This window comes from Oryctolagus cuniculus, chromosome X (genome assembly GCF_051225735.1).
Source record: "Oryctolagus cuniculus isolate XC-2025 breed Fujian yellow rabbit chromosome X, ASM5122573v1, whole genome shotgun sequence".
NCBI classification, from domain to species: Eukaryota; Metazoa; Chordata; class Mammalia; order Lagomorpha; family Leporidae; genus Oryctolagus; species Oryctolagus cuniculus.
This window is the reverse complement of record NC_142888.1, coordinates 85668996-85696697: the sequence shown is the minus strand read 5'-3', so window position 1 is coordinate 85696697 and position 27702 is coordinate 85668996. Positions and strand designations below refer to the sequence as shown.

The window sequence follows — 27702 nt, the reverse complement described above, 5'->3', positions numbered from 1 at the left end:
GCTGATCTGAAGCCAGGAGCCAGGAGCTTCTTCCGGGTCTGCCTTCCCAGGCCATGGCAGAGAGCTGGATCAGAAGTGGAGCAGCCAGGACATGAACCATGGCCTGGGAAGGCAGTAGAAGATAGCCCAAGTCCTTGGACCCCTGTACCCGCGTGGGAGTCTCAAACCAGTGCCCAAATGGGATGCCAGCCCTTAAGGCCAGGGCGTTAACCTGATGCACCACAGGGCAGGCCCCAGGCCTTTGTCTTTTTAATTAAACTTGTTTCTAACTAAAGTTGTGGTAGAGGCCTCCTCAAGGTTAGATAGAAAACAGAAACTTGCCCTGGAAATGGAATGTGGTCATTATTTACTTGCCTATGAATGCTTCAACTATAGTTATCATCAGCTTATAAAGAACCATTTCAGGTTCTGCTTGCTAGTATATAGCAATGGTGCTAACCCCCACCAGATAGCAAATGGCTCAGAATGTGTGTGAAAAAACATCATCAGTAACTATGTACACATGCATGCGCAGTATTGTATCAATTCCTGTGGCTACCATGTAGCATTAGAACATCCAATCAAATGTATCCATGTAGCCATATAAGGTAGACAAAGAGGCTAAAACCACATCAAAGGAAATACCCCTCTTTGTACAGGGCTCAGGCTTTTGGATAAGAAATTTCACAAGGGCCTTACATCAGCATAAATAATAAAAGATTACTTCCTGCTAAAAGGCCTGGGTGTCTTGTCTCTGTACATAAATACCACTATATTTCCCCAGATATGCTGAAAATTAATATTATAATTAGACCCCCTTTATTAATTCAATTAAATACTGAATAACTGCTGCATTCAATATAGAATTTATTTTTTTAAAAAGTTCTTCTTGGCTGGCACCGTGGCTCACTAGGCTAATCCTCCGCCTGCGGCGCTGGCACCCCGGATTCTAGTCCCAGCTGGGGCACCGGGTTCTAGTCCTGGTTGCTCCTCTTCTAGTCCAGCTCTCTGCTGCGGCCCAGGAAGGCAGTGGAGGATGGCCCAAGTCCTTGGGCTCTGCACCTGCATGGGAGACCAGGAGGAAGCACCTGGCTCCTGGCTTCAGATCGGCACAGTGCGCGGGCCGTGGCAGCCATTGGGGGGGTGAACCAATGAAAAGGAAGACCTTTCTGTCTCTCTCTCACTGTCTAACTCTGCCTGTCAAAAAAAAAAGTTCTTCTTGGGGTCAGCGCTGTGGCATAGTGGGTAAAGCCACCGCCTGCAGTGCTGGCATCCCATATGGCTGCTGGTTCGAGTCCCAGCTGCTCCACTTCCAATCCAGCTCTCTGCTGTGGCCTGGGAAAGCAGTAGAAGATGGCCCAAGCCCTTGGGCCCCTGCACTTGCGTGGGAGACCCGGAAGAAGCTCCTGGCTCCTGGGTCCAGCCATTGTGGCCACTTGGGGAGTGAACCAGCAGATGGAAGACTTCTCTCTCTCTGCCTCTCCTTCTCTGTTCAACTCTTTAAAATAAATAAAATAAATCTTTAAAAAAAAGTTCTTCTTGTAAAGGAACATGATTTTCTAATAAACTAATTTTTACTTCTTGACGTGGACAGATTTCCAAAGATGTATGCTTAAGAAGAACAGCATATTCTAGAACTCTGTGTATATATGCATATATCCATAGCATACATATATACTTGTGTATGCTTGGAAAAAGGGCTAGAAAGATAAATATAAACTGCTTTCTTTAGAGGGAGTAATATATGTATATATGCATGTATGTATGGTTTTTGTAATTTTAAAAAGCAACTGTCATCATCACTAGTAGAGAAACAGCTAAATAAACAAACAAAAACTTCCCCAAAATGTTTAGCACTACCTTTGGGAAATTAATGCCTGTCAACCTAAACATAAAAGAAACTTGAGTATTATAAAAATGGTATGATTATTTTAACCTTTTTGTATTTATATTTTTTATTCTTTATCTTTTATGCTATTTTTCAAAGGCATAAATTAGCTCTGGCATATTCAAGTAACAATATTTCAATTAATGTCAAAAAAGCAGTGGGTTTGAGTGTGAAGGTTCTATCACAGCCTCATTTTGCAATTTATAACTGGTCTAAATTATTTAATACAGTCAATTCTACATTATCTGTGTAGTAAAAGGGAAATACAACTCTATAAATAAGATAGCCATACCAAATCTAAATTTATATTTAAAATAAATCTCATTGTGGTGGAATTAAAATAATAATAGAAAATGTTTAAAATATTCCTTAAAAGCACATCCTATCTAATTTTCCTATCCTGTCTTAGATCAACAACTATACATCTTTAGTCCTTGCTGAGAATGGACATCATCACCTCAGATTCATTGACAAAATAGTTTGATAAAAAGCAACTTTCCCTCATAACTTGCTCATTGTACATAGAGCAGAGAGTAAAATCCCAAATGACTGTAAATTTGCAGACACAGACTCTTGGAAGCTGCTCGGCAAGGTTGGTTTGTGAGATAAGTCTACATACCTGGGGAGAAGAAAAGGTAAGCAGGAGAGAAAATAACCTGGATTAGGGGTGTCAGGGTGAGTAATATCTGACGGGGAAGATTAGTACATAAGGTAGTGGTGAATGGAACAGTGTTAAGGAAAATCTAAGTGGCAAACGTACCAGATTTCAGGAAAGAATTTGAGACTTAGATACGTTAAAAGGGTAGGTTATGACAGGGTCATTAAAAAGTCTGCCAATTCAGATGTCCTAAACAGCACTCTGGCCTCAGAATCAGCTCTTAAGGCATTCAGATCCGGCTGAAAAGCCCATGAGAGTTTCACAGGCATGGAAAGCCAAGACACTGTGGCAAAAAAAAAAAAAAAAAAAAAAAAAAAAACACAACAACAACAACAAAACAACAAACCTAAATGAAAGATCTCTGTGAGTGAGATCCCAGTGGAAAGAACAGGTCATTAAAGAAGGAGGTACCTTTCTCTGAAGGGAGGAGAGAACCTCCACTTTGACTATGACCTTGCCTAAATACGATCAGAGTTGGCGAACTCAAAAGGCCTCCATAGCCTTGGCAACTCATGACAAGAGCCTAGGGTGATTACTGATGCCATAAACAAGAGTGTCAATTTGTTAAGTCAACAACAGGAGCAACTGTGCACTTACTCCTCATGTAGGATCTCTGTCCTTAATGTGCTGTACATCGTGATCTAATGCTATAACTAGTTTTAGTACTCAAACAGTATTTTTCACTTTGTGTTTCTGTGTGGGTGCAAACTGTTCAAAGCTTTACTTAATATATGCTATATTGATCTGTATATAAAGAGAATTGAAAATGAATCTTGATGTGAATGGAACGGGAGAGGGAGCAGGAGAGGGGAGGGTTGCAGGTGGGAGGGAAGTTATGGAGGAGAAAAAGCCATTGTAATCCATAAGTTGTACTTTGGAAATTTATATTCATTAAATAAAAGTTAAAAAAAAGTCTGCCAATTCACCTTTATTGATTCAATCCATGACTGCAAGAATCAGCTCTTTTTGGTGTTTTATGAGGAAAATTATGCAGTGTATTTTTTGCAAAAATGGAAACTTATAAAATTCTCATGACATATCCTTCACAACTCTCATAGGTTGGCCAGTTAGCCTACTACACAGTAGAAACTCAGAATGTGTTAGTCATATAAAGAAGGCATAAAGCAACTATATATATACATATACATATGTATATACATGCCTCAGTTTAGTAATAATTTAAGCTTAAAAAGGTTTGACTTTTAGGGTGGGCGTTGTTGCACAGCAGGTTAAGCCTCAGCTTGAAACACCTGCATCCCACATCCCTAGGAATCCTTGGTTTAGAGTCCTGCCTCCACTTCTGATCTAGCTTTCTGCTAATGCACACTCTGGGAGGCAGTAGATGATGGCTCATGTAGCTGGGTCCCTGCCACTCATGTAGGAGACCCAAATTGAGTTCCTGGCTTTGGCTTGGCCTAACCTCCACTGTTAGAGGAGTGAACAAGCATATGGAAGATCTCTCTCCCTCTCCCTCTTTCTCTCTGTCACTCTGCCTTTCAAATAAAGATAAATAAACTTTTAAAAGGTTGACTTTTAATTTATGCTCAATTTGAAGAAAAATTGATTTCATTCCTAAGCAAACTTTTAAAAGTAAAAACAAACAAGACTTTCCTAAAATGGAGTCTGATTTGAATGGTAGATTTAAATAGCAAATGATCACTAATCACTCAACACACAGGCAATGGGTACTCAAGTTTTCTAACACATACAACCTCACTAGCTCTACATTTAGGATAGGACTAGAATAACTCTCTCTTTTTTTTTTTTTTTTTTTTTTTTTGGAGAGGCAGAGTGGACAGTGAGAGAGAGAGAGAGACAGAGACAAAGGTCTTCCTTTGCCATTGATTCACCCTCCAATGGCCACCGCGGCAGCGCACCACGCTGATCCGATGGCAGGAGCCAGGTACTTATCCTGGTCTCCCATGGGGTGCAGGGCCCAAGTACTTGGGCCATCCTCCACTGCACTCCCTGGCCACAGCAGAGAGCTGGCCTGGAAGAGGGGCAACCGGGACAGAATCCGGCGCCCCGAGTGGGACTAGAACCCGGGGTGCTGGCGCCGCAAGGCGGATGATTAGCCTAGTGAGCAGCGGCACCGACTAGAATAACTCATATAATCAACTTTAGAAGAAGATAACACAGGTCAACACCTCAATTAACATTTAGAAAAAAAAAGCCCCATGAATCCCAACATAATAATCAGCAACAAAAGTCCTTAACTTAAAAAGTTGTCAAGAATGTGATCATAGCTTTTATTGTATCAATCTCAAAGAATAATATGTTGATATCAATTGCCTCATTCTAATCTTTGGCAATCATATATATTGGTGTACCTTTTGATGAGATGGTCAAAATCCATTTAGATAACCCTATAAGCTATAAAATTATGACCTACTTACTGTGACTTACGGAGTACATTTCCAATGAGTGTCCCAACACATCCCAGTAATTCTAAAATCTTACCAGATGCAGTAGGAGCTGCTCTACCTGCTCTGGGCAATTTTAATCCAAATCCCAAAGTTCAACTACCAAGTGTCCTAGTTGAAATTCTTTGGACACCAACTACAGAGAACAACTTAATATTAACTATTATCCTTTAGTCAAAATCAGTGAGGTATTGATGTAGTCTTTTTCATCTGAAGAGTCCTTTAGAAACTTTTGATTAAACAGAAAAAAAACATGGTCAGTCCATTTATATGAAATGTCCAGAAAAGGCAAATCTATGGAGACAGAAAATATATTAAAGGTTATTTATGGCTGAGGGATCATCCTGGGATCCTGGGAAATGCTGTAAAATTAGATGTGGTGATGGGTACAGTTTGGTAGATTTATTTAAAATCACTGCACTGCACTCTTAACAGGTTAATTGTATGATACCTAAGTTATAATGTACTAAAGGCAACTGAAATTTACTGTGGTAAATGTATTATTACAAGTACAGCAGAGGCAAGAAAGGGAAAAAAAGAAAAGGTCAGAGGGCAAGTCTTTGCTTAAACATGAAATCAATTAATTAATTTTAGCTCCAAACCTTATACATAGTTATATTCATTAAATTTATTGTAGTTCAGATGGATCTTGCTTGCATATTCCAAAAGGGTTTCAAAATCACAGTCATGTTTCCAAACTGAAGTGTACTTGGAAGAAAACAACTCATGTGGTAATCAATAAATTTAATTAATGTTTGCGTAGGTCAACTGCATAATAGGATGAGGAGAATATGCTACTATTCATGTTCAACTAAGCATTAACATTTCCTGGCAAGTTTGATACCCAGGAATGGTAATAATCTTGCTATTATAGGGCTTTAGGAGAACAATAGTCTAGCTAGGATTACAGTACAACAAGGTTTAATGATGAACATCATGGCACTCTGAAAAAGATACCTCAAAGGCAATCAGTTTAATGGAATCTGTAAGAATTGCCTATGACATACACAAAATTCAGTATTTTCAATACTTGTAATTACTAATAGGAGACGTGTAACAAATAAGTTGAGGTTACAAGACAATTTCACATCCCTCAGCTCAAATTATCCAAATGATCCTCTTCAGAGGGAGAGGTGACAAATAGTACACTGTGCCTATTAGAACCCCAAAACTACAGGGGTCCTATGTCATGTTCTACTTCTGCTAAGTAAAATATAAACGCCATAAATCTCATCTATGTAAAAAAATACATTACAGCAAGGCTCCAACACTTACTTCTCATTTTACCTTATTCACATGGACAATAAGGACTTCTTCCACTTATACATACTTAGCAAAAATCCTACCCTTCTTATTCATAATACCTTGAAGAAATTGTTTCAAAACAACACAACATTAATCAATTATATGCTTAAAGTCACCATTTTAAGCCATAATAACAATGTTAATAAAAACATTCACAGCTAAAGACAATTAGGCTCTTAAGCAAAACTACTATTAATGTCAGCAGTTACAGATGGGTTCAAGCATAATAATTTATGAGATGTAGAAGATCCATGGCTTATATTGGCAAATTCAGTTAAGTGGTCTCATGGCAAAATATAGTATTTTCTTTGAAATGAGTGGCTTACATGAGAGCTTAGTAGCAACAGTGGAGGTGGAAGTATTTGACATCGAAGTGAACAGCATGGTGTTTGAAATAGTAGTTGCAACAGTAGATACTGGAGTCAAACCTAAAAATCAATGTAACAAGCAAAAAATATGCCATTCAAAGTAAGTTTTAAAAAGTAAAACACCATTATTATAAGGTTCATTTATATGGAGAAATAAAAGCCAGTCAAGGAAAACCAAGTATCCAGAAACCTAAATAAATAAGACATACTAAAAGCCTGATTGCAAAGATAGATCAACAGTATTGTTTAATATAGCCACTCTTTTAACACTATCATAACAAATATATTCTACCTTACTGAAAAAATAGACATAAGAGGGGGATCTACTTTCAGAATCGTGGCATAAAAAATCCCATTGACCTGCTCCCTAATGAAACATTCATAACTGGCAAAAAAAATATTAAAACAGAAAAAACTGGAAACAACTAGAAATTCTTCTAAGGGCACACAGGAAATGAAAAAAGATTTATTCAAGAAAATTTAAGATTCAGTAATCTAACAGTGAAAGACTATATGGCATACGAGCCACAACCACTGCTCTTTTTCCCCACACATCCTACTGCTCACCTTGATGGACTCCCTTTATCCCTAGTTCCCAGTCGAAGATAGTATATCTCAATGAGAGGGACAAGCACCTCCAACATAGCTGAAATTCCTGGTGAGTACATCCAAGGGTTCAAGGGCACCCTTCCTGTATCACAGCCCTACTCACAGGAAAGAAGCTCTATCACAAGCATAGCAGGCTGAAAACACTGAGGCCCCAGTTGCCCTCGACCTGATTGCCTCACCCCAGCTCATAAAAGGCTAAGTTCCAAGACTGAAGCTGTAAGCAAGATGCCCAGTGGCTATTAACACTTCTCTGCACCCCAAGCCCTGGCTCAAAGATTTTGCCTAGGGATAAGGCCATTCATAAGAACAGAGAGTTCCCAAGCTATCCCTAAAAGAAGTATGTTTAATAATAATGTGAGTTCTGTAATTGATGCACAGTTATTCTTAAGTGTTGAAAATTAACTGAAATGTGATCCCTGTTGAACATGGGAGTGGGAATGGGAGAGGGAAGAGATGTATAATTTGGGACATGCTCAGGCTGACTTGCCCCAAGTGGTGGAGTTGGAAGCATACCAGGGGATTCCAATTCAATCCCATCGAGGTGGCATGTACCAATGCCATCTCACTGTTCCAGGTGATCAGTTTCAGTTCACAGTTGGTCATGGTGGAGGGACTGGGAGTCAAAGGGAGCACATAGACAAATCTAGTACCTGCTAACGCTAACCAATGGAGTAAATAAAGGGGAGAGTGATCCAACATGGGAAGTGAGATACTCAGCAGACTCATAGAATGGCAGATGTCCTAAATAGCACTCTGGCCTCAGAATCAGCCCTAAAGGCATTTGGAGCTGGCTGAAAAGCTCATGAGAGTATTTCAGGCATGGAAAGCCAAGACACTCTGGCAAAAGATCTCTGCGAGTGAGATCCCAGTGGAAAGAACAGGTCATCAAAGAAGGAGGTACCTTTCTCTGAAGGGAGGAGAGAACCTCCACTTTGACTATGACCTTGTCTAAACAAGATAAGAGTCGGAGAACTCAGAGGGCTTCCATAGCCTTGGAAACTCATGACTGGAGCATAGGGAGATTACTGATGCCATAGACAGGAGTGTCAATTGGTAAAGTCAACAACAGGAGTCACTGTGCACTTACTCCTCGTGTAGGATCTCTATCCTTAATGTGCTGTACATTGAGATTTAATGCTATAACAAGTACTCAAACAATATATTTCACTTTGTGTTTCTATGGGGGTGCAAACTGTTGAAATCCTTACTTAATGCATACTAAACTGATCCTCTGTAAAAAAAAAAAAAAAAAGAAATTATCAATTCCCAACTTGACTCTCACTGGGATTAAACATGACAATAGGTCTGCTCTGATTTCATCATCATTTAAAAAAAATCATCTATTATTTTTCACTTTATGTTTCTGTGTGGGAGCAAACTGTTGAAATCCATACTTGATGTATACTAAGCTGATCTGTATATTAAGATAATCGAAAATGAATCTTGATGTGAATGGAAGGGGAGAGGGAGTGGGAAAGGGGAGGGTTGTGGGTGGGAAGGACGGTATGGGGGGGAAGCCATTGTAATCCATAAGTCGTACTTTGGAAATTTATATTCATTAAATAAAAGTTTAAAAAAATAAAAAATAAAAAAAATAATAATAATGTGAGATAGTTCAAGCCAAAGGATTCTCTCTTTTAAAAAAAAAAGTATTTTCTTTATTTATTTGAAAGTCAGAATTATAGAGAGAGAATGAGACACACACACACACAAACACACACACACACACACACACACAGAGAGAGAGAGAGAGAGAGAGAGAGAGAGATCTTCCATCTGCTGGTTCATTCCCCCAAACGGTTGGGCCTGGGCCAGGCTGAAGCCAGGAGCCAGGAGCCAGGAGCCAGGAGCCAGGAGCCAGGAGCCAGGAGCTTCATGAGTGCAGGAGCCCAAGCACTTGGACCATCCTCGGCTGTTTTCCCAGCTGTATTATCAGGGAGCTGGATCGAAAATGGAGTAGCCAGGACCTGAATCAGTGCTCAGATGGGTTGCCAGAGTCACAGGCGGTGGCTTTACCTGCTACGCCATAATGCCAACCCCAGGATTCTCTCTTAAAAATGGAGATTTTGGTGGTAAGAAATTGTAATTCAAATACATTATCAGAGATAAAAAATGAAAAAGAAAGCTAAAAAAGCCATCCTAGGATTGGAATAATCAAATACTGATACATGCTAAAATATGGATGAATCTTGAACATGACATGCTAAATGAAGGAAGCCAGACATAAAAGAAAACCTATTGTTTGATCCTATTTATGAAATGTCCAGAATAAGCAAATCCATAGACTGAAAGAACATTAGTGGTCACCAGTAGCAGGAGGAGGGGTTAATGAAGAATAACCACTAATGAGTACAGGGTTTCTTTTTGGAGTGATGAAAATACACAATGATCGTTGCACACTCTGTGACTATATTAAAAAACCACTGAATGGTACACTTTAAAGGGAAGAATTTTAAGATATGTGAATTATGCTTCAATTACACTTTTAATTAAAAACATATTATCATCTCAATGGAAGCAGAAAAGCATTTGAAAAAAATCCAACCCCCTCTTATGACAAAAACACTCAACAAACTAGGAAGACAAGGAAACTTCTCTAATGTGATAAAGGACATGAATGAAAACTCCACAGCTACATCATACTTACTGGTGAAAGACTGAATACTTTCCCACTACCATCAGGAACAAAAAAAGCATGTCTCCTTTTATTACTTCAATTCAACAATACATTGGAAATTATAGACTGACAATTAGGCAAGAAGACAATATAAAAGATTATCCACAAGGAGAAGGAAAAGCTAAGACTATTCACAGATGATATGATAATGAATACAAAAAATTCTAAGAAATTAATAAAAATATATTAGTACAATATATTAGTTCTGAGAGGTGGCAGAATACACAACCAAAATACAAAAATAAGTTATATTTCCATATTACGACAATCCAAAAATGAAATTAAGAATCCAGGGGCTGGCCCTGACGCATAGTGGGTTAATTATCGGCCTGCAAGGCTGGCATCACATATGAGTGCCAGTTTGAATCTTAGCTACCCTACTTCTGGTCCAGCTCCCTATTAATGCACTGGGAAAAGTGGTGGAAGATGGCCCAAGTACTTGGGCCCCTGCTACCAACCCATATGGGAGACCTAGATGAAGTTCCAGGCTCCTGGCTTTGACCTGGCCCTGCCCTGGCCATTGCAGCCATTTGGAGAATGAACCAGTAGATGGAAGGTTTCTGTGTATGTGTGTGTGTGTGTGTGTGTGTGGATGTGGATGTGTCCCTTTCTGCTACTTTGCCTTTCAAATAAATACAGTTTAAATTTTTTTCTTATACTTGTTAATTTTTATTATCAAATTTAGGATCTTCGTCAATTTGATAAGGGAAAAATTACATCATATATGTATAAATTTGTTTTAAGGTGGGCTAGTCATCTCTTGTTCTGTTTATTTTTTTTATAGAAAGCTTTTATTTAATAAATATCAATTTCACAAGTACAACTTTGGATTATAGCAGTTCTTCCTCCCATACCCACCCTCCCACCCCCAGACCATCCTACCTCTTACTCCCTCTCCCAGCCCATTTTTTTAAAAAAATATAATCCATTTGATTACTCAAAGAGAATAAAATACTTAAGAACAAATCTAACAAAAGAATAAAACTTGTACACAAAAAAATACAAAACATGGTTGAAAAATTTAAGGATGACCTTAATAAATGGAAATATCTCCTTTTCATATCAAAAAACTTGGCATTGTTAATATGGTGCAGAAAACTGAAAAATGGGCCTAAAAGATGCCTAATACCCCAGACCTGTGATGGGATTAACATCAATTACCTTGAGTTTATCCTGGATTATTCAGGTAAGAGAAATCTAATGATGTGAATCCTTTAAAGTAGAGATATTTTCTATGCTATGGTCATCAGAGGGAGAGGTGACTATAAATTAACGGTCGGAAAGATGCCAAGTTGCCAATATAAACAACCAACAGCACAGAAAAACATGTTCAATGTCATTAGTCATTAGGGAACTGCAAATCAAAACCAAATAAGATACCACTTCATACCTGTTAGGATGGCTATCATCAAAAAGATATATAATATCAAGTGTTGGCAACAATATGGAGAAATTTTAAATCTTGTATATTGTTTTCTTTTGAAAACTGCCTGACATTTCTTCAAAAGGTTAAATGTAGAAATATCATATGACCCAGAAATGCCATTCTTAGGTACATATGAGTATATCTAAGAGCAATGTAACATATATATATATGTACATATATATAAATGTATAAACTGAATATTCAGAGAAGCATCATTTACAATAAACAAAATGTGGAAACAAAGCAAATGCCCATTAAATGACATTAAACGACATAAATGAATAAGATGTGGTATATCCATACACTGGAATTTCATTTGTCATAAAAAGGAAAAGAATTACAGATATATGCTACAATACAGATGAGCCTTCAAAACATTATAAGATAAGTAAAAGAAATTAGTCACCAAAGATCAAGTAATATATGATTTCATTTATATGAAATGTTTAGGAAAATCTAGTGGCTGCAGCGAGAAAAATAGGCAGTGACTTTTAATAGGTACACTTTCTTTGGTGGCTGGCTGATGAAAATGTTCTAATATTGACTATGACTGTAGTGATGCTTGCATAACTCTCTGAATATACTTAAAACTGATGAACTATAAGCTTCAAATGGATGAACTGTATGGTATGTGAACTTTACCATAATAAACCTGTGATAAAAATAATAAGGTAGAGGACATTATGTTAAGTGTTATGCCAGACACAGAAAGAAAAATACCACATGTTCTCATAAGTTGAAGCTAAAAAAGTACATCTGAAAGCAGAATAGTAATTACTGGAAGCTAGGAAGTAAAGAGGGAGGAAGAATAGAAGGAGGCTGGATAACAGGTACTAGAACAGTTAGGGGAAGCAAGTTTGCGTTGTATAGCACAGTAGGGTGGTAGAGAAATCTATTATATATTATGAATAACTAAAAGAGAGGACCTTGAAGATACAAACATAAAGAAATAATGAGATAGAAATGCTAACTACCCTGATTTTATCAATTCACATTATATATATATGTATTGCAATATCACATTGTACCCCATAACTATGTATAATTCTTACATGTTAATTATGAAGAAAAATAAAATTAAGAGAATACTAACAAATAGAAGTCTGTAATAAATTGGCAGAAAAGATTACTTGCCTATTTCTTTAATAATTAAAAGAAATCTGTTAAGGAGAGAACCTCCACTTTGACTATGACCTTGTCTAAACAAGATAAGAGTCAGAACTCAAGGGGCTTCCATAGCCTTGGAAACTCATGACTGGAGCATAGGGAGAATACTGATGCCATAAACAGGAGTGTCAATTTGTAAAGTCAACAACAGGAGTCACTGTGCACTTACTCCTCATTTAGGATCTCTGTCCTTAATGCGCTGTACATTGAGACTTAATGCTATAACGAGTACTCAAACAGTATATTTCACTTTGTGTTTCTATGGGGGTGCAAACTGTTGAAATCTTTACTTAATGTATACTAAACTGATCTTCTGTAAAAAAAAAAAAAAAGAAGAAGAAGAAGAAGAAATTATCAATTCCCAACTTGACTCTCACTGGGATTAAATATGACAATAAGTCTGATCTGATTTCATCATTTAAAAAATCATCTATTATTTTCCACTTTATGTTTCTGTGTGGGAGCAAACTGTTGAAATCTTTACTTAATGTATGCTAAACTGATCTTCTGTATATAAAGAGAATCGAAAATGAATCTTGGTGTGAATGGAAGGGGAGAGGGAGTGGGAAAGGGGAGGGTTGCGGGTGGGAGGGACGTTATGGGGGGGGGAAGCCATTGTAATCCATAAGCCGTACTTTGGAAATTTATATTCATTAAATAAAAGTTAAAAAAAAAGAAACCTGTTAAATATTGGTGGGGCTGGTGCTGTGGCATAGTGGGTAAAGCCACTGTCTGCAGTCCCAGCATCCCATATGGGCACCAGTTCGAGTCATGGCTGCTCCACTTCTGATCCAGTTCTCTGCTATGGCCTAGGAAAGCAGTAGAGGATGTCCCAAATCCTTGGGCCCCTGCACCCACATGGGAGACCCAGAGGAAGCTCCTGGCTCTGGATCTGCCCAGCTCCAGCCATTGCAGCCATTTGGGGAGTGAACCATAGGATGGAAGACCTCTCCCTCTCTCTGTCTTCTGTAACTCTTTCAAATAAATAAATAAATCTTAAAAAAAATAAAGTTGGCAATATTGAGTACAAAAACACATAAAATTAATGAGTCCTTGAAAACAAAGTTCATATCCATTCATCCTCACTATAGATCACTGTACATGGCACATGGTAGTCCGAAGGAAATTTAAAAAGTTCATGGAAAAGAAAATTAAAGCATTAGTTTAATTTTTTTTAAATATAAGCATAGTTTTTTTTATCATAATACACATTTTCCATTAACATTTGAGGGCCCTTTGTAAGTACTCAATAAATCTTTCTGGGGTAGGTGTTAGGTGTAGCAGTTAAATTGCACTAGGGACATCCACATCCCATATCAGAGCGCCTAGGTCTGAGTCCTGGTTTTGCTCCTATTCCAGCTTCCTGTTAATGTGCACCCAGGGAGATAGTAATAAGTGATGGCTCAAATAGGTGGTTCACTGCCACTCACATGGGAGACTTGAATTGATTGAATTCCTCACTCCTGGGAATTTGGAGACTGAATCGGCAAATGGGAGTTCTCTCTGCATGTCTATCTCTCTTTCTCTGTCCCTGTCTCTCAAATAAAGTAAGTTTTAAAATGATATAATAGGGGCCAGCACTGTGTCATAGAAGGTAAAGCCACAGCCTACAGTGTTGGCATCCCATATGGGTGCAGGTTCTAGTCCCAGCTACCCCACTTCCGATCCAGCTCCCTGCTGTGGCCTGGGAAAGCAGTAGAGGATGTCCCAAATCCTTGGGCTCCAGCACCAAAATAAAATTTTTTTGCACCAAAATAAAATTATCTTTTTTTTTTCTTCAGAGAGATAGACAGACAGACAGAGCTCCCATTCACTGGTTCCCTCTCCAAATGCCCACAATGGCCCAACTGAAGTTGGGAGCTGGGTACTCAATCCAGGTATCCCACATGGGAGGGAGGAATCCAACTACATGAGCCATCACCTGCCTCCCAGGGTTTGCATTAGTAGGAAGCTGGAATCAGAAGCCAGAGCCAGGACTCAGGTACTCCAATGTGGAATGTAGGTGTCTTAATGGCTATGTAAATGCCCTCCTCTAAATTTTTCTTTTAATTACACTTTCCAGAATTTTGAAGTGCTCTCATATTCTGCTTCTCCCTCAACATGAAAAAGTGCTTAATGAGTAACTTCCCTTGCATCTATTACTGCCTGCATCCAAGTTTAGAGCAATTCATGGCAACATAATTCTCTAAAATATCTATGGGGTAAAGGGGGCAGGGAGGAGACGCTGGGAAGAAATTGGGAACTTTACTATTTACCTCCAACTTTTTAAAAATGTATATAGTGGAATATTCCTATGTTTCATTTAGGAGAAGTATCACATGTATATTTTTAAAGGAATAATCAAATTCAGAATAAATATATCTATATTACAATTCACGATATACCAGTGAGATCGAACTTTTAATATGGGTTTAATAACTACTTTAATTTCTTCATTTGAAATTGCTTATTCATGTTATCTGCTAATGTTCTTATTGAAGAATACTATCTTCTCACTGTTGCTTTTTAATGAAAATGTTTGTCAAACCTATTTATTTTTGTAATATTTTGCAAAAATTCTCCCACTGCAGTTTCTCATTTGATTTTTATTTTTGTTTTTACATAGTCAAATCTTTCTATCATTTTTTCCTTTATGGTTTATATCTCCATATCATGTTTAAAAAACTTTCCTTCAGATATACAAAAAGGTGTCCAATTTCATTTTTTAAGAGAAAGTTTCAAAGTATAATTACCATGAGAATAATTTCATTTAACAGATGCCAAGAAGTCAAAAACTAGTAACACAATACACAGTTAAGGACACTGTGAAGAAATAGGCAGCCGTGCAGATTCCTAATATGAGTACAAATTGGTACAAATCCTGTGGAAAACAAGTGGTCAGTGCTTTAAAAATTACAAACACATCTATCTTTTTCAACAAGTAATATTTGTGGAAACTTATCCACAAAGACGTACTTGCATACCTGTAAATGACATGCAAAATGATATTTATTATATCACTGTTTGTATTAGCAAAGAGGAAAAAACCCAAATGCCCAAGAACAAGGGACTGGATATGTAAGTTATGGCAGAGCATATAAAGACCATGAAATATTGTAATGCTATAAAAAACCACTGGGGTAAGGGAGTGCAGTGGAGGATGGCCCAAGTACTTGGGCCCTGCACCCCATGGGAGACCAGGAGAAGTACCTGGCTCCTGCCATCGGATCAGCGCGGTGCACCGGCCGCAGCGCGCCAGCTGTGGCGGCCATTGGAGGGTGAACCAACGGCAAAGGAAGACCTTTCTCTCTGTCTCTCTCTCTCACTGTCCACTCTGCCTGTAAAAAAAAAAAAAAAAAAAACACTGGGGCAGACAATTGGCACAGTGGTTAAGCTGCTGTTTTAGATGCCCACATCTCATATCTGAATGCCTGGGTTCAAGTCCCTGCTCTACTTCCGGTCCAGCATCCTGCTAATGCTCACTCTGGAAGGCAGGAGATGAAGACCCAAGTGCTTGGGTCACTGCGGCTCACTTGGGAGACGAGGATGAACTTCCTGGTTCCTGGAAACAGCCGGGATCAGCCCTGGATGTTGTAAGAATTTAAGGAGTAAACCGGGGGATTAAAGATTTCTTCCAGTTCTTGTCTCTCCACTGCCCTGACCCCACTGTCTATCCAAGTCTCTTTTTGTGTCTATGTGGGTGTGTGTCACTTTGCCTATTAAATAAAAAAAAAAAAACACTTGGGGCCAGCATTGTGGCACAGCAGGTTAAGCCACCGTCTGCAACCCTGGCATCCCACATGGATACCACTTCAAGTCTTGGCTGCTCCACTTCCAATCCAGCTTCCTGCTAATGTGCCTGGGAAAGTAGTGGAGGATGGCCCAAGTGCTTGAGCTCCTGCACCCACCTGAGAGACCCAGATGAAGCTCCTGGCTTCGTCCTGGCTCAGTTCTGGCTGTTGTGGCCATTTGGGTAGTGAACCTGTGGATGGAAGAGCTCTCTTGCTCTCTCTCTTTCGCTGTCTCTCTCTCTCTCTGTAACTCTGCCTTTCAAATAAATAAAATAAATCTTAAAGAAAAAAACAGGAATTTCTCCATATATTGACTGTTGTGAAACAACTCTAAAATAGTTTTTTAAAAATGTACAAAGTTATTTTTTAAAAAAAGATAAAGGGCTAAGGATACATATTTGATTTGCTAACAAATCCATGAAGAAGCTCTGGATATATACAATCACAATAGTTAGCTATGTGTGGGGAAGGATCAGAGATACTTGGGGATAGTACACTTATTGATACTATTTATAGTTTTAATTTTGAACCATTTCACTATGTTATTCAAAAATTATATATAAATAAGCAGTCCTCTCTTCAACCTGAGACATTTCATTTATATATTTAGATATATTTTAAGTATTAATTATTTTCTACCTTTAATTCACCTAGGATTTCTTTACACTAACATTTAGGCAAAAGTTAATCCCTTTTCCTACCAATAACAAATTAGCCAGTTACTGTAATTTAGTCATGACCCCACACTGTTCCCCCATGGATTTGAAATATCATTCTCATAAACATAGGTTTCTTTCTGTACTTTAAAACATTTCACTGTTTTTCTTTATATCCTTGTTGCATTCCAGAATTTCAATTACTGCAGAATTTACTTTTATATTATACAATATTTTAAATTTACAGGAAAGGAATAAACTTATACATTTTCATATATTTTCCTGCAAGAATTTCATCAGTACTTTCCTTAAAATACAACAGATGGCTAATTTGATGCATTTACTTGCCCATTTGAACTTTAGAATCTTGTAAATTCCCTCTCTCCTCTCCTTTCCCCAAAGATTCCCATTATTGTTTTATAAGAATTGCATTAAATGGATAAATTTGGAGGTAAATGACATTTTTTTAAAGATTTATTTATTTATTTGAAAGTCAGAGTTACATAGAGAGAGGAGAGGCAGAGAGAGACAGAAAGAAAAGTCTTCTAACTGCTGGTTCACTCCCCAATTGGCCGCAACGGCCGGAGCTGCGCTGATCTAAAGCCAGGAGCCAGGAGCCTCCTCCGGATCTCCCACACAGGTTCAGGGCCCAAGGCCTTGGGCCTTCTTCCACTGCTTTCCCAGGCCATAGCAGAGAGCTGGATAGGAAGAGGAGCAGCCGGGACTAGAACTGGTGCCCACATGGGATCCAGTACTTCATGCCAGGGCTTCAACCCGCTGCGCTACAGTGCCAGCTCCGATAAATGACATTTTTACATTATTGACAGTGTTTTTGTGAGTCTCTCAATTTATTCAAATCTTCTTTTAGAATCCTTTCTAAAATTCTGAGGTTTTCTTCATCTAGGTCATATACATTTTTAAAAGTTTATTCCTAGTCATTTCATACTTCTGGTTGAAATTGTTAATGGGACCTTTCTCCATTTTATTTCCCAACTACTATTGCTTAAAAATGGAAAAGCTATTGATTTTTGTATTATTTATTTTGTAACTGGCCATATTACCAAAACCTCTTCACTAGCCCTAATTAAATTTGTATTTGAATTATACCCATATTTTAAAATCTTGATCATTTCTCTCAGATACTGGCATAATTTCAGCAGCTTGAACTTACATCATTCACCCAGAGGTAACTAAGGAAACAAATGCCACTTAATATGATTTGCTTTTAAGTTTAATGAGTTTTACTCTGAAATAGAAAAGGGCTTAAGAGACAAAGTTTTATCTTCCTAATCATGGAGTCACAGCCGTTTTTTAACATGGCATTACTGAAATGGGAGGGCAAGTAATTCTTTGCTGTAGGGAGCTATCTTGTATACTGTAGGATATTCAGCAACATCCTTGGCTTCTGGCCAATAGATTCTAATATCCCCCTAGTCTTGACCATCAAAAAAAATGTCTTTAGACATGGCCACATATCCTCAGAGGTAGAAGAGTGGAGAACAAAATCATCTCCAGTTGAAAACCACTGGAGTAAAAGAGCACTGCAATATAATAATTTCCTCCATCTAGTGCTACAAGGATATCAAACTCAGTCTTAACTCCTTCTTCGTTAAGAACATCAGAAAATACCAACTATCTTAATAAATTGTTGGGCATAGAAAATAGCCCAAGTTTTTTTTCATAGAAGTGGGGAAGGTAGTATAAGAAAGTGGGTCATGTTACAATAACTAAAACGGTGACACAAGAACAAGAAAGGACAGTTAATAGCACAAGAATAGGGTATGCAGAAACAGAGTCAAGTCTACATAATAATTTGGTGTACCAGGAAGGCAGTGACTCATATCAGCAGGAAGGCACATCTATTTAAGAAAATAAAATGCTTCAATTCACTAAACTAATTCAGGGGGAAAAAATACTCATAAAAATGTAAACCATAAAAATACTAATACTGAGGTGGAGTATCCTATTTAAATAAGCCTAGAGAGAAATTCAGAAGAGTGAACAATTTAAAGAATAAAAAATACAATCTTAAGGACTTCCATTTCCAGAAATACGGAGGAGATGCAGTTTTCCTTCTTACTCCTGCTAGATACAACTAAAACCCCTGGATTTAATATATGAAATAAACATAAGAAGGCCCTGAAAGGTAGAAAAAAGGCAGCAAACTGAAGAGGGACATAAGGGACAGTGGTGAGTTCTTTAGGTTTCTTTTATATTTCCCAGGCTTGCAGTTGAACAGACTAGCTCTCTTGAAATGCCGATGAATACAGACCAAATAAAGCCCAACAAAAGCCTGCTCTTTCTAGACAAAAAACAAGGAAAGAGGCAGCCTAGGGAGGCAGAAAACATTTACACAATAACTACTCTATATATAAAGACCACACAAAAAAAATTTTGGTCTTGGGGCCATCTGGCATGGAGGTGTATGGGTAAAGCTGTTGCCTGAGATGCCAGCATCCCATATGGGTGCTGCTTCAAGTCCTGAATGCTCCACTTTTGATCCAGATCCCTGCTAATATGCCTGAAAAAGCAGCAAAAGAGGCACAACTACTTGGGCCCGTGCACCCATGTGGGAGACCTGGAAGAATTTCCTGGCTTCTGGCTTCAGACCGCCCCAGCTCCAGCTCCAACTCCAGCCGTTGCTGCTCTCGCTCTCGCTCTGTGTGTGTCCCCTTCTCTCCCTATAAACACTGCCTTTCAAATAAATAAAAGTAGGAGACTCCAGAAGACTCCTGAAACTAGGAGACCCTCACCTTAAGTTCCCACAGCCATCAAGGGGGAAACAAGTTCTACTCCCAAATGCAGTTAAGGAGGCAATGTTCTTCTTTTCCTCCCAAAGCAATGTCACACCAAGCCAGCTGAAGCAAAAGGTTTAAATCAGATCCAGATTCTGGATATGTAATATGAAATTGTCCAAGTTCCAGTGGAAAAAAAAAAACTCATCTAACCAAGAACCAGGAAGGTCACATACTAAATGGAAAAATATTAATATATGCCACCAAATAACAGAAATTTTAGGATTATCTGACAAAAATTTAAAGTATCCATGATAAAAATGCATCAAAAGGCAATTACAGGGCCGGCGCCGCGGCTCACTAGGCTAATCCTCTGCCTTGCGGCGCCGGCACACCAGGTTCTAGTCCCACTCGGGGCGCCGGATTCTGTCCCGGTTGCCCCTCTTCCAGGCCAGCTCTCTGCTGTGGCCAGGGAGTGCAGTGGAGGATGGCCTAAGTACTTGGGTCCTGCACCCCATGGGAGACCAGGAGAAGCACCTGGCTCCTGGCATCGGATCAGCGTGGTGCGCCAGCCGCGGCGGCCATTGGAGGGTGAACCAACGGCAAAGGAAGACCTTTCTCTCTGTCTCTCTCTCTCACTGTCCACTCTGCCTGTCAAAAAAAAAAAAGGCAATTACAAAGACAGCTGAAATACATAAGAAAAAAAAAACAGCCTTGGTGTCAGCACTGTGGCATAGTAGACTAAGTCTTCACCTGTGGTGCTGGCATCCCATATGGGCACCGGTTCATGTCCCGGCTACTCCTTATCCAGCTCTTGGAAGCCACAAAAAAAAAAAAAAAAAAAACCTGACATCCAAGCAATAGAGGCAAAACTCTTTGAATGGCAGAGGAGTCTCATCAGAAACTATAGAGGCAAGAAGTAGGCCTATATTTTTTAAGTGCTGAAAGAAAAACTGTCAAACTAGAACTAATGAAAATATCCTTCAGGAATAAGGAAGAAATGAAGACATGGAAAAATGAAGGAAAACTCAGAGAATTTGTTACTGGTAGAATATTCCAAAAGCATGGCTAAAGGAAGTTCTTCAAACAAAAAGGAAATGATTAAAGAAGAAATCTTGGAACTTCAGGAAAGAAGAAACAACAAATGAAAGCAAAAATATGGGTAAATACAACAGGTTTTCATTCTCATCTCGAGTTTTATATGTATTGAGTGACCATCATATGCCAGGCAAAAGTCTAAGCATTTTACCTGTATTAATGTAAGCACTGAGAGGTTAAATTAACTTGTTCAGGGTCACAGAACTAGTAAATGGCAGAGTCAAGACTCAAACATTTATTTCCTAGTTGTTATTTTAATAACAGATATGCATTATTTGTAACACCACATATTCATTCATATGGCATTAAAATGCCCCCTGAAGTAATTACCAAATATTCTATCATTATAATTACTTCAATGCACTATTTCATCTCCTATGCCATAGTATCATAACAACCAATCAAATTTGGTGTCCTTATCACTACTAAGTAAAATTAAAAATAAGATTTACTTTATTATCTATAACTTTAAAATATTTTTGTTGTTTCCAAAAGCTCTGAAATCATGACTAAAATATGTAACTTAATAAAATGTATCATAAAATAAAATGGATTAATATCTCATTCATTGCATTTACCAAGTTCTAAGGCATCTACAATAAAACCAAATTTATATGGTTTATAAACCAGAACTCTATTAACTGCACTTTGGTTTTGCTAGATCCTGAATGTCTTCTCCTTAATGTTCAATATAAGTTAAGTGTATTTTACTGAACCTTAATTTGGAAATTGGTAACCCCTGTATTGTATGTGGAGATGTCTAAGACAGAATATTTAGCAAGAATATGCCATCCCTCAACTATGACATATAATTGACTTACTGTTTTCTTGAAATTTTATTCTACTCTTAAAGAAATTCTTTCCTGTTCTATTGTACCTTTAAATAAATTTTAACCGAGGAACTTTATTTTTTGAAAGGAAAAAATACAGATTGTGAGCAGAAATATTTGTTAAAAGGGTTAAACAATTGACCAAAACATTTTAGTGTAAATCTTATCATTACTCTATACCAACTTGTCTAGACTACTAATGCTCATAAGGTTGTAACTCTTTCCAAAACAAATATTGTTTGGTTCTAAACCAAAAGCTACAATTCAGAAGGAACAGTTCACATTTAATTTTCACCACATTCATTAATGACACTCACCTCAAACAAAGGAAGCAACTACATTGAGATTTGTGTCAATAAAACAAGAATCTCAAAATCAATCCTAGATGCTGTACCTCTTCATTGGAAAGCAGAGAGCTCAAACCTTACCCATAGGCACTCTGCCAAGGTTGAAAGGAGCAACTGGTATGTAGCAATTGTTCCACTTAGATGCCTGAGCAGTGTCAATGAGGTGGTAATCCTGCAAAAGCTGCTGCATTGCTCAGGGAGACTATTAAAACTGGTGCTTCCAGTCTGGGATGTGCTGCTTCCATACATGAATGGCAAGTTTGTGGCTGTTAGAGACTGAGTACCAGAGGTGGAAGCTGAGCCAAAAGCAAAAGCGGTGGATGCTGTCACCTGGGATTGGGCACTGCTTGTTACAGAACTAAAGAAGGTGCTGGTACCCAGCCCCAAAGCCCATGGAATCACTGTAGGTTGTGTAGAAGCAGTAATTACACCTCTGTTTAATTTTGGTGTATCTACACTAAACAGAAATAGGAGAGAAATCAAGGTAATAGTCCTCTGACAAATAAATGGCTGCTAAGATAACAGCTCCTGTGAAATTAAACTTTAAATATGAAGTTTATATGATTTTGTTGAACAGCTTACTTCATTTCAATGAGATAACCAGATATCAATGTAGGAATGTATATACATTCCATATTTGTTCACCCACAGATAAAACTTACCTAATTTGATCCACTCCAAAGGGGAAAAAGATTTTAAATATTTTAATAGAGGAAGAGTACTTTAGAAAATTATGTTTCCAGTAGACATTAGGACTTACACTTCCTATCAGTCAGGCAGACTTTATTAAACAGAAGTTTTTGTTTTAGATATGGAATCACAAAGTCAAACAGCAGGCATGCTTTCAATATAATTTCTAAAAGTTTAATTTTTAATTGACACAAAATTGTACATATTTTAAATGCATTTTATGAGCCATGAAAAATACTTCAATATTTAAGTTGCCTCTCCCAAGAAAAATTATTTTGCACTCAATTACAAGTTATTAGATAACTATACAGGAAAGGGAAAAGATCCAGAGGGATGCTACTGGAAAACATGAATCCAACTGGATTTACCAAAAAAGGCATTCATTGAGTGCTTTAAAATTCTGAGATGCAGGAGGGGAAAACTTTATAATCAAGGTCATTACGATGATCAATAGATAAAGATTTCTCTAGAGAGACACTTATTAAGGATGCAGCATGATTTAAAGATGATGTATGTCCAAAACACAGTGCATACTCCTCTTGTGGCTCACATAAAATGAAGGGAAACCACAGATGAGAATTCAATGTGCCTTGTGACTCAAATATGAGATGGTGTTAATTTGTAGGATTATCTTGGGAATGAATGGCATAATTCCAAGCATTTGACTTAAAAATGCCATATAATTTCTTTACCCTGCCCATGCTCTAAATCTGAAGTTTGTCTTTGAAAGACAAACTTTGTAGCCTCTCAGAGAATCAGAAACCGTACTAATGTTCTTACCCTAAGGAAAACCCACTTCCTACTGGGGCAAGAGTTGATTCAAATGGTGTTCCAAAGCTGAATCACATAGTCCGTGTAGCTGGAGCTGAATTATCGAATAAAAACCAGCCAATAGAAGTTGAAGATGTACTTACAATTGGTTAGAATGGAGTCCCAAAATTAATCCCTCCTACACCAGGTATAAAGAAAGTAAATCGTGTAGTTGAAGTGGTAGTTGTCTTTGCAGAGCCAAAAGCAAACTCACCTGTAGGGATACTAGTTCCTCCAAAGTTAAACCTGTTCATGACTCCAAACCCTAAAAAGGAGTAAGGGCAGAATGAAAGAAAAAAATTAGATATCTCAAAGTAAGCTCCAAATAATGAATGCAAACCTTATTGGAATCATTCCACATAAACCAAATTCCTAGAAATATCAATTGGAAATAATTTAATAAAAACACTTTTTAGAAACACCCTATTTATCGGAGGTAGTCTCCTCATTTTAAAGATTAGGCAGCCAACCTAGACCAGCTAAAGAAACTTAATAGCACACATAGTCTAGTAACATGCCAGAGCAAAAACTCAAGTCTAGATGGCCTCCAAACCCTACCATGCTGCATTGTTGATAACTTTAAACTGCGGCCAGAGCTGTGGCATAGTAGGCTAAGCCTCTGCCTGCCGCACCAGCATCCCATATGGGCACCCGTTTGAGTCCTAGCTGCACCTCTTCTGATCCAGCTCTCTGCTATGGCCTGGGAAAGCAGTAGAAGATTGCCCAAGTCCTTGGGCCCCTGCACCCATGTGGGAGACCCGGAAGAATCTCCTGGATCGTGGCTTCAGATTGGCCCAGCTCTGGCCGTTGCGGCCATTTGGGGAGTGAACCAGCAGATGGAAGACTGTTTCTCTCTCTCTCTGTCTCTGCCTCTCTGTAACTCTGCCTTTCAAATAAGTTAAAATAAATCTTTTAAAAAATTACTAAAATAAAATTCACATTAAGAACCCAATTTTCAACTTGAAAATCATGACCTTTTCTGTGCCACTAGGAACTCTGTTGAAATTGCATTTTTTAAAAGAATTTCTAAAAGCATTTTTGCTATCCTCTTAAGCCAGCTTTGCTAATAGATTACCCACCTTGTCTCCCACTTCAGCATATCAACAACTGAATCTAGTTTGCCTTCTATTCTGTCCTTACATTTGCTGATTTCTAGGAGTTAAAGTTGGCCCCCACCACTATTTTATCAGGGATTTTTCATCCTATGCAAATTCTGATCCTAGAAATTTTAGTATTAACTGTGCCTATAGAAAAGAATATCATTTCATAATTGTCACCCGGCCAAAATATACTATCAACTATAAGACTCATTTCCGCTCCAGAGATGTAATATATGAAAATAAACTGCCTCCCCAAATTGAAGAGATACAGTGTCTTGAATGATGCCAGTGTCATGGGTATAAGGGAAAACCTTCTGAAAACTCTCAAAAACAGGGCCGGCGCCGCGGCTCACTAGGCTAATCCTCGGCCTTGCGGCACCGGCACACCGGGTTCTAGTCCCACTCGGGGCGCCGGATTCTGTCCCGCTTACCCCCCTTCCAGGCCAGCTCTCTGCTGTGGCCAGGGAGTGCAGTGGAGGATGGCCCAAGTGCTTGGGCCCTGCACCACATGGGAGACCAGGATAAGTACCTGGCTCCTGCCATCGGATCAGTGTGGTGTGCCAGCCGCAGCGCGCCGGCCGTGGCGGCCATTGGAGGGTGAACCAACAGCAAAGGAAGACCTTTCTCTGTGTCTCTCTCTCACACTGTCCACTCTGCCTGTCAAAAAATAAAAAAATAAAAAAAACCTCTCAAAAACAATTATTTACATCAATGTGCTAATTATAATAGATTATCTTTAAGTCATATATTAAAAAGGTTTTTAAGATTTATTTTATTTATTTGAAAGAGTTACAGAGAGAGGCAGAGACAGAGAGAGAGGTCTTCCATCCACTGGCTCACTCCCCAATATGGCCACAATGGCCAGAGCTGCGCCGATCCGAAGCCAGCAGCAAGGAGCTTCTTCTGGGTCTCTCACATGGGTGCAAGGGCCCAAGGACTGGGGCCATCTTCTACTGCTTTCCCAGGCCATAGCAGAGAGCTGGATTCAAAGAGGAGCAGCCGGGACTAGAACCGGAGCCTATATGGGATGCCAGCACTTCAGGCCAGGGCTTTAACTTGCTGTGCCACAGCGCCGGCCCCAGTATTAAAAGTTTTAAAATGTGAACTCTCAATGTTGATTTCAAGTATAATAACTCAGTCCTGGAAAGCATAGAAAGGGAGGCATTCTGAGCAGATTAAGAACACTTGCTGTAATTAATTTATAGTCCCAAGTGTACCATTCTTCTTGGGGTTACAAGCGTTATGTTGTTAGAAATCATAGTCTAATAATATGACGTTTCATAATATAATTGCATACTTATACGTTATATATGTATTATATATTTATATTATTATATAACATTATAAATATAGCTAGAAAAACTCACTGCTGTCAAACCATGGTGTTGACACTATAATAAAAACTGACGAACACTTTCAGATTTTGTTACTGCCATCAAAGTCATATTCCAGGCCAAAAGACAGTTTTCTGGTAGTAATCAAAAGTTGGATTTTTTCCCCATGCCCTTATATTAATAGATATTCTATTCTTTTTCAAATAATTTAAGAATATTCTTACTAAATGTAGCTTGAACATTTAAATTTTTTTATTCCTTTTAGATTTTTTGGGAAAAACCTCAAAACAATTTTTGTTGTAAAAATGCATTTTAATCACTAAAAATTTGAAATTAAAGCTACTTCTCTGTCCATTTCACTTAGACTTTAAATCTTTCATATTATTAACTTTTTAAATAAAATCTGTTTTGCCAAACCAGTTCGACCAAGGTGTTAAAAAGCCTCCTAATTATTATGGATTGTCAATTTTTTATAATTCCATTGTTTTTTATTTTATATCTGTCAAGACTGTGTTGTTAAGAACTTATACAGTTCATGGTTAAAAGTCTCTCTTTTTTTTTTTTTTTTTTTTTTTTGACAGGCAGAGTTAGACAGTGAGAGAGAGAGACAGAAAGAAAGGTCTTCCTTCTGTTGGTTCACCCCCCCAAAATGGCCACTACGGCCAGCGCGCTGTGCCAATCTGAAGCCAGGAGCCAGGTGCTTCGTCCTGGTCTCCCATGTGGGTGCAGGGACCAAGGACTTGGGCCATCCTCCATTGCCTTCCCGGGCCACAGCAGAGAGCTGGACTGGAAGAGGAGCAACCGGGACAGAACCGGTGCCCCAACCGGGAATAGAACCCGGTGTGCCAGAGCCACAGACAGAGGATTATCTTAGTGAGCTGCGGCGCAGGCCAAAAGTCTCATCATAGATTTTCTTCCTACCATCAGTGTGAAGTGCCTGCTTATTACTAAAATATCTTATGTAACATTGATGTTCCCTTACCATTTTTCTTTTGGTTGATATTTGCCTAGTGCAATTTTTCTCATCCATTTTTCAACCGTTCTATGTCATTTTAAATGTGCTTTTTCCTCTTCCATCTGTTTTTCCTTTTAAAATATTTTTTCTTTTTTTAAAAAACTGATTTATTCAAAAGGCAGAGGAAGAGGAAGAAGAAGAGAGAGAGGGAGGGAGAGAAAGAGAGAGATGTCTTCCATCTGCAGGTTCACTCCCCAAATGGCTGAAACAGCCAGGGGCCAGCCCAAAGTCAGGAGCCAGAATGCTATGCAGGTCTTCCATGTAAGTGTAAGGGACCTACATACTCGGGCCCTCATCTGCTGTCTTCCAAGGCGCATTAGCAGAAATCTGGATTGTAAGTGGAATAGCCAAAACTCGAACTGGCACTCAGATATCGTATGCTGGCATTGCAAGAGACAGCTTAACCTATGGTGCCACAATGCCACTGGTATTTCTTTAACTAACAAAAATTGTACACATTTGTGGGGTACTATGTGATGTTTCAATACATGCATATGCTATATATAATGTCCAATCAGAGTAAAGATATCATATTCTCATACACTGAGAATTTCTTTATGGTGAAAACATTAAAAACCCTTATTGTAGAGAAATATTCAGTATCTTATTATTATCTATAGTCACCCTACTGGGCAATAGAACACAAGAGCTTTTTAAACCTGTCTAACCATAACTTAGTACCCTTTAATCAATATTTCTCTATCCCTAGTCTTCGCAACCTCTGGTAATCACCATTTCTACTCTCTGCTTCTATTAACTTTCTTAGACTCCATACACGTGTTAGATCATGTGGTACTTGTCTTTCTGTGCTTGGCTT

The 27702-nt window shown here is 38.5% G+C and overlaps 1 protein-coding gene across 5 annotated transcripts in view; it reads right to left on the bottom strand.

The window, feature by feature from the left end:
- NUP62CL (nucleoporin 62 C-terminal like) overlaps nucleotides 1–27702 on the bottom strand; it is a 109054-nt gene that overhangs the window by 39398 nt on the left and 41954 nt on the right. For 3 of the 5 annotated variants that reach the window (XM_008272852.5, XM_089323956.1, XM_008272851.5), the window contains exon 2: nucleotides 23651–23701. In XM_008272852.5, the coding sequence (XP_008271074.1) occupies nucleotides 23651–23690 (40 nt within the window). In that variant the 5' untranslated portion in view covers nucleotides 23691–23701. Of the gene's footprint in view, nucleotides 1–6579; nucleotides 6682–23650; nucleotides 23702–27702 lie in introns of all 5 variants that reach the window. The other 2 variants (XM_008272850.5, XM_008272849.5) reach the window with 1 other exon arrangement.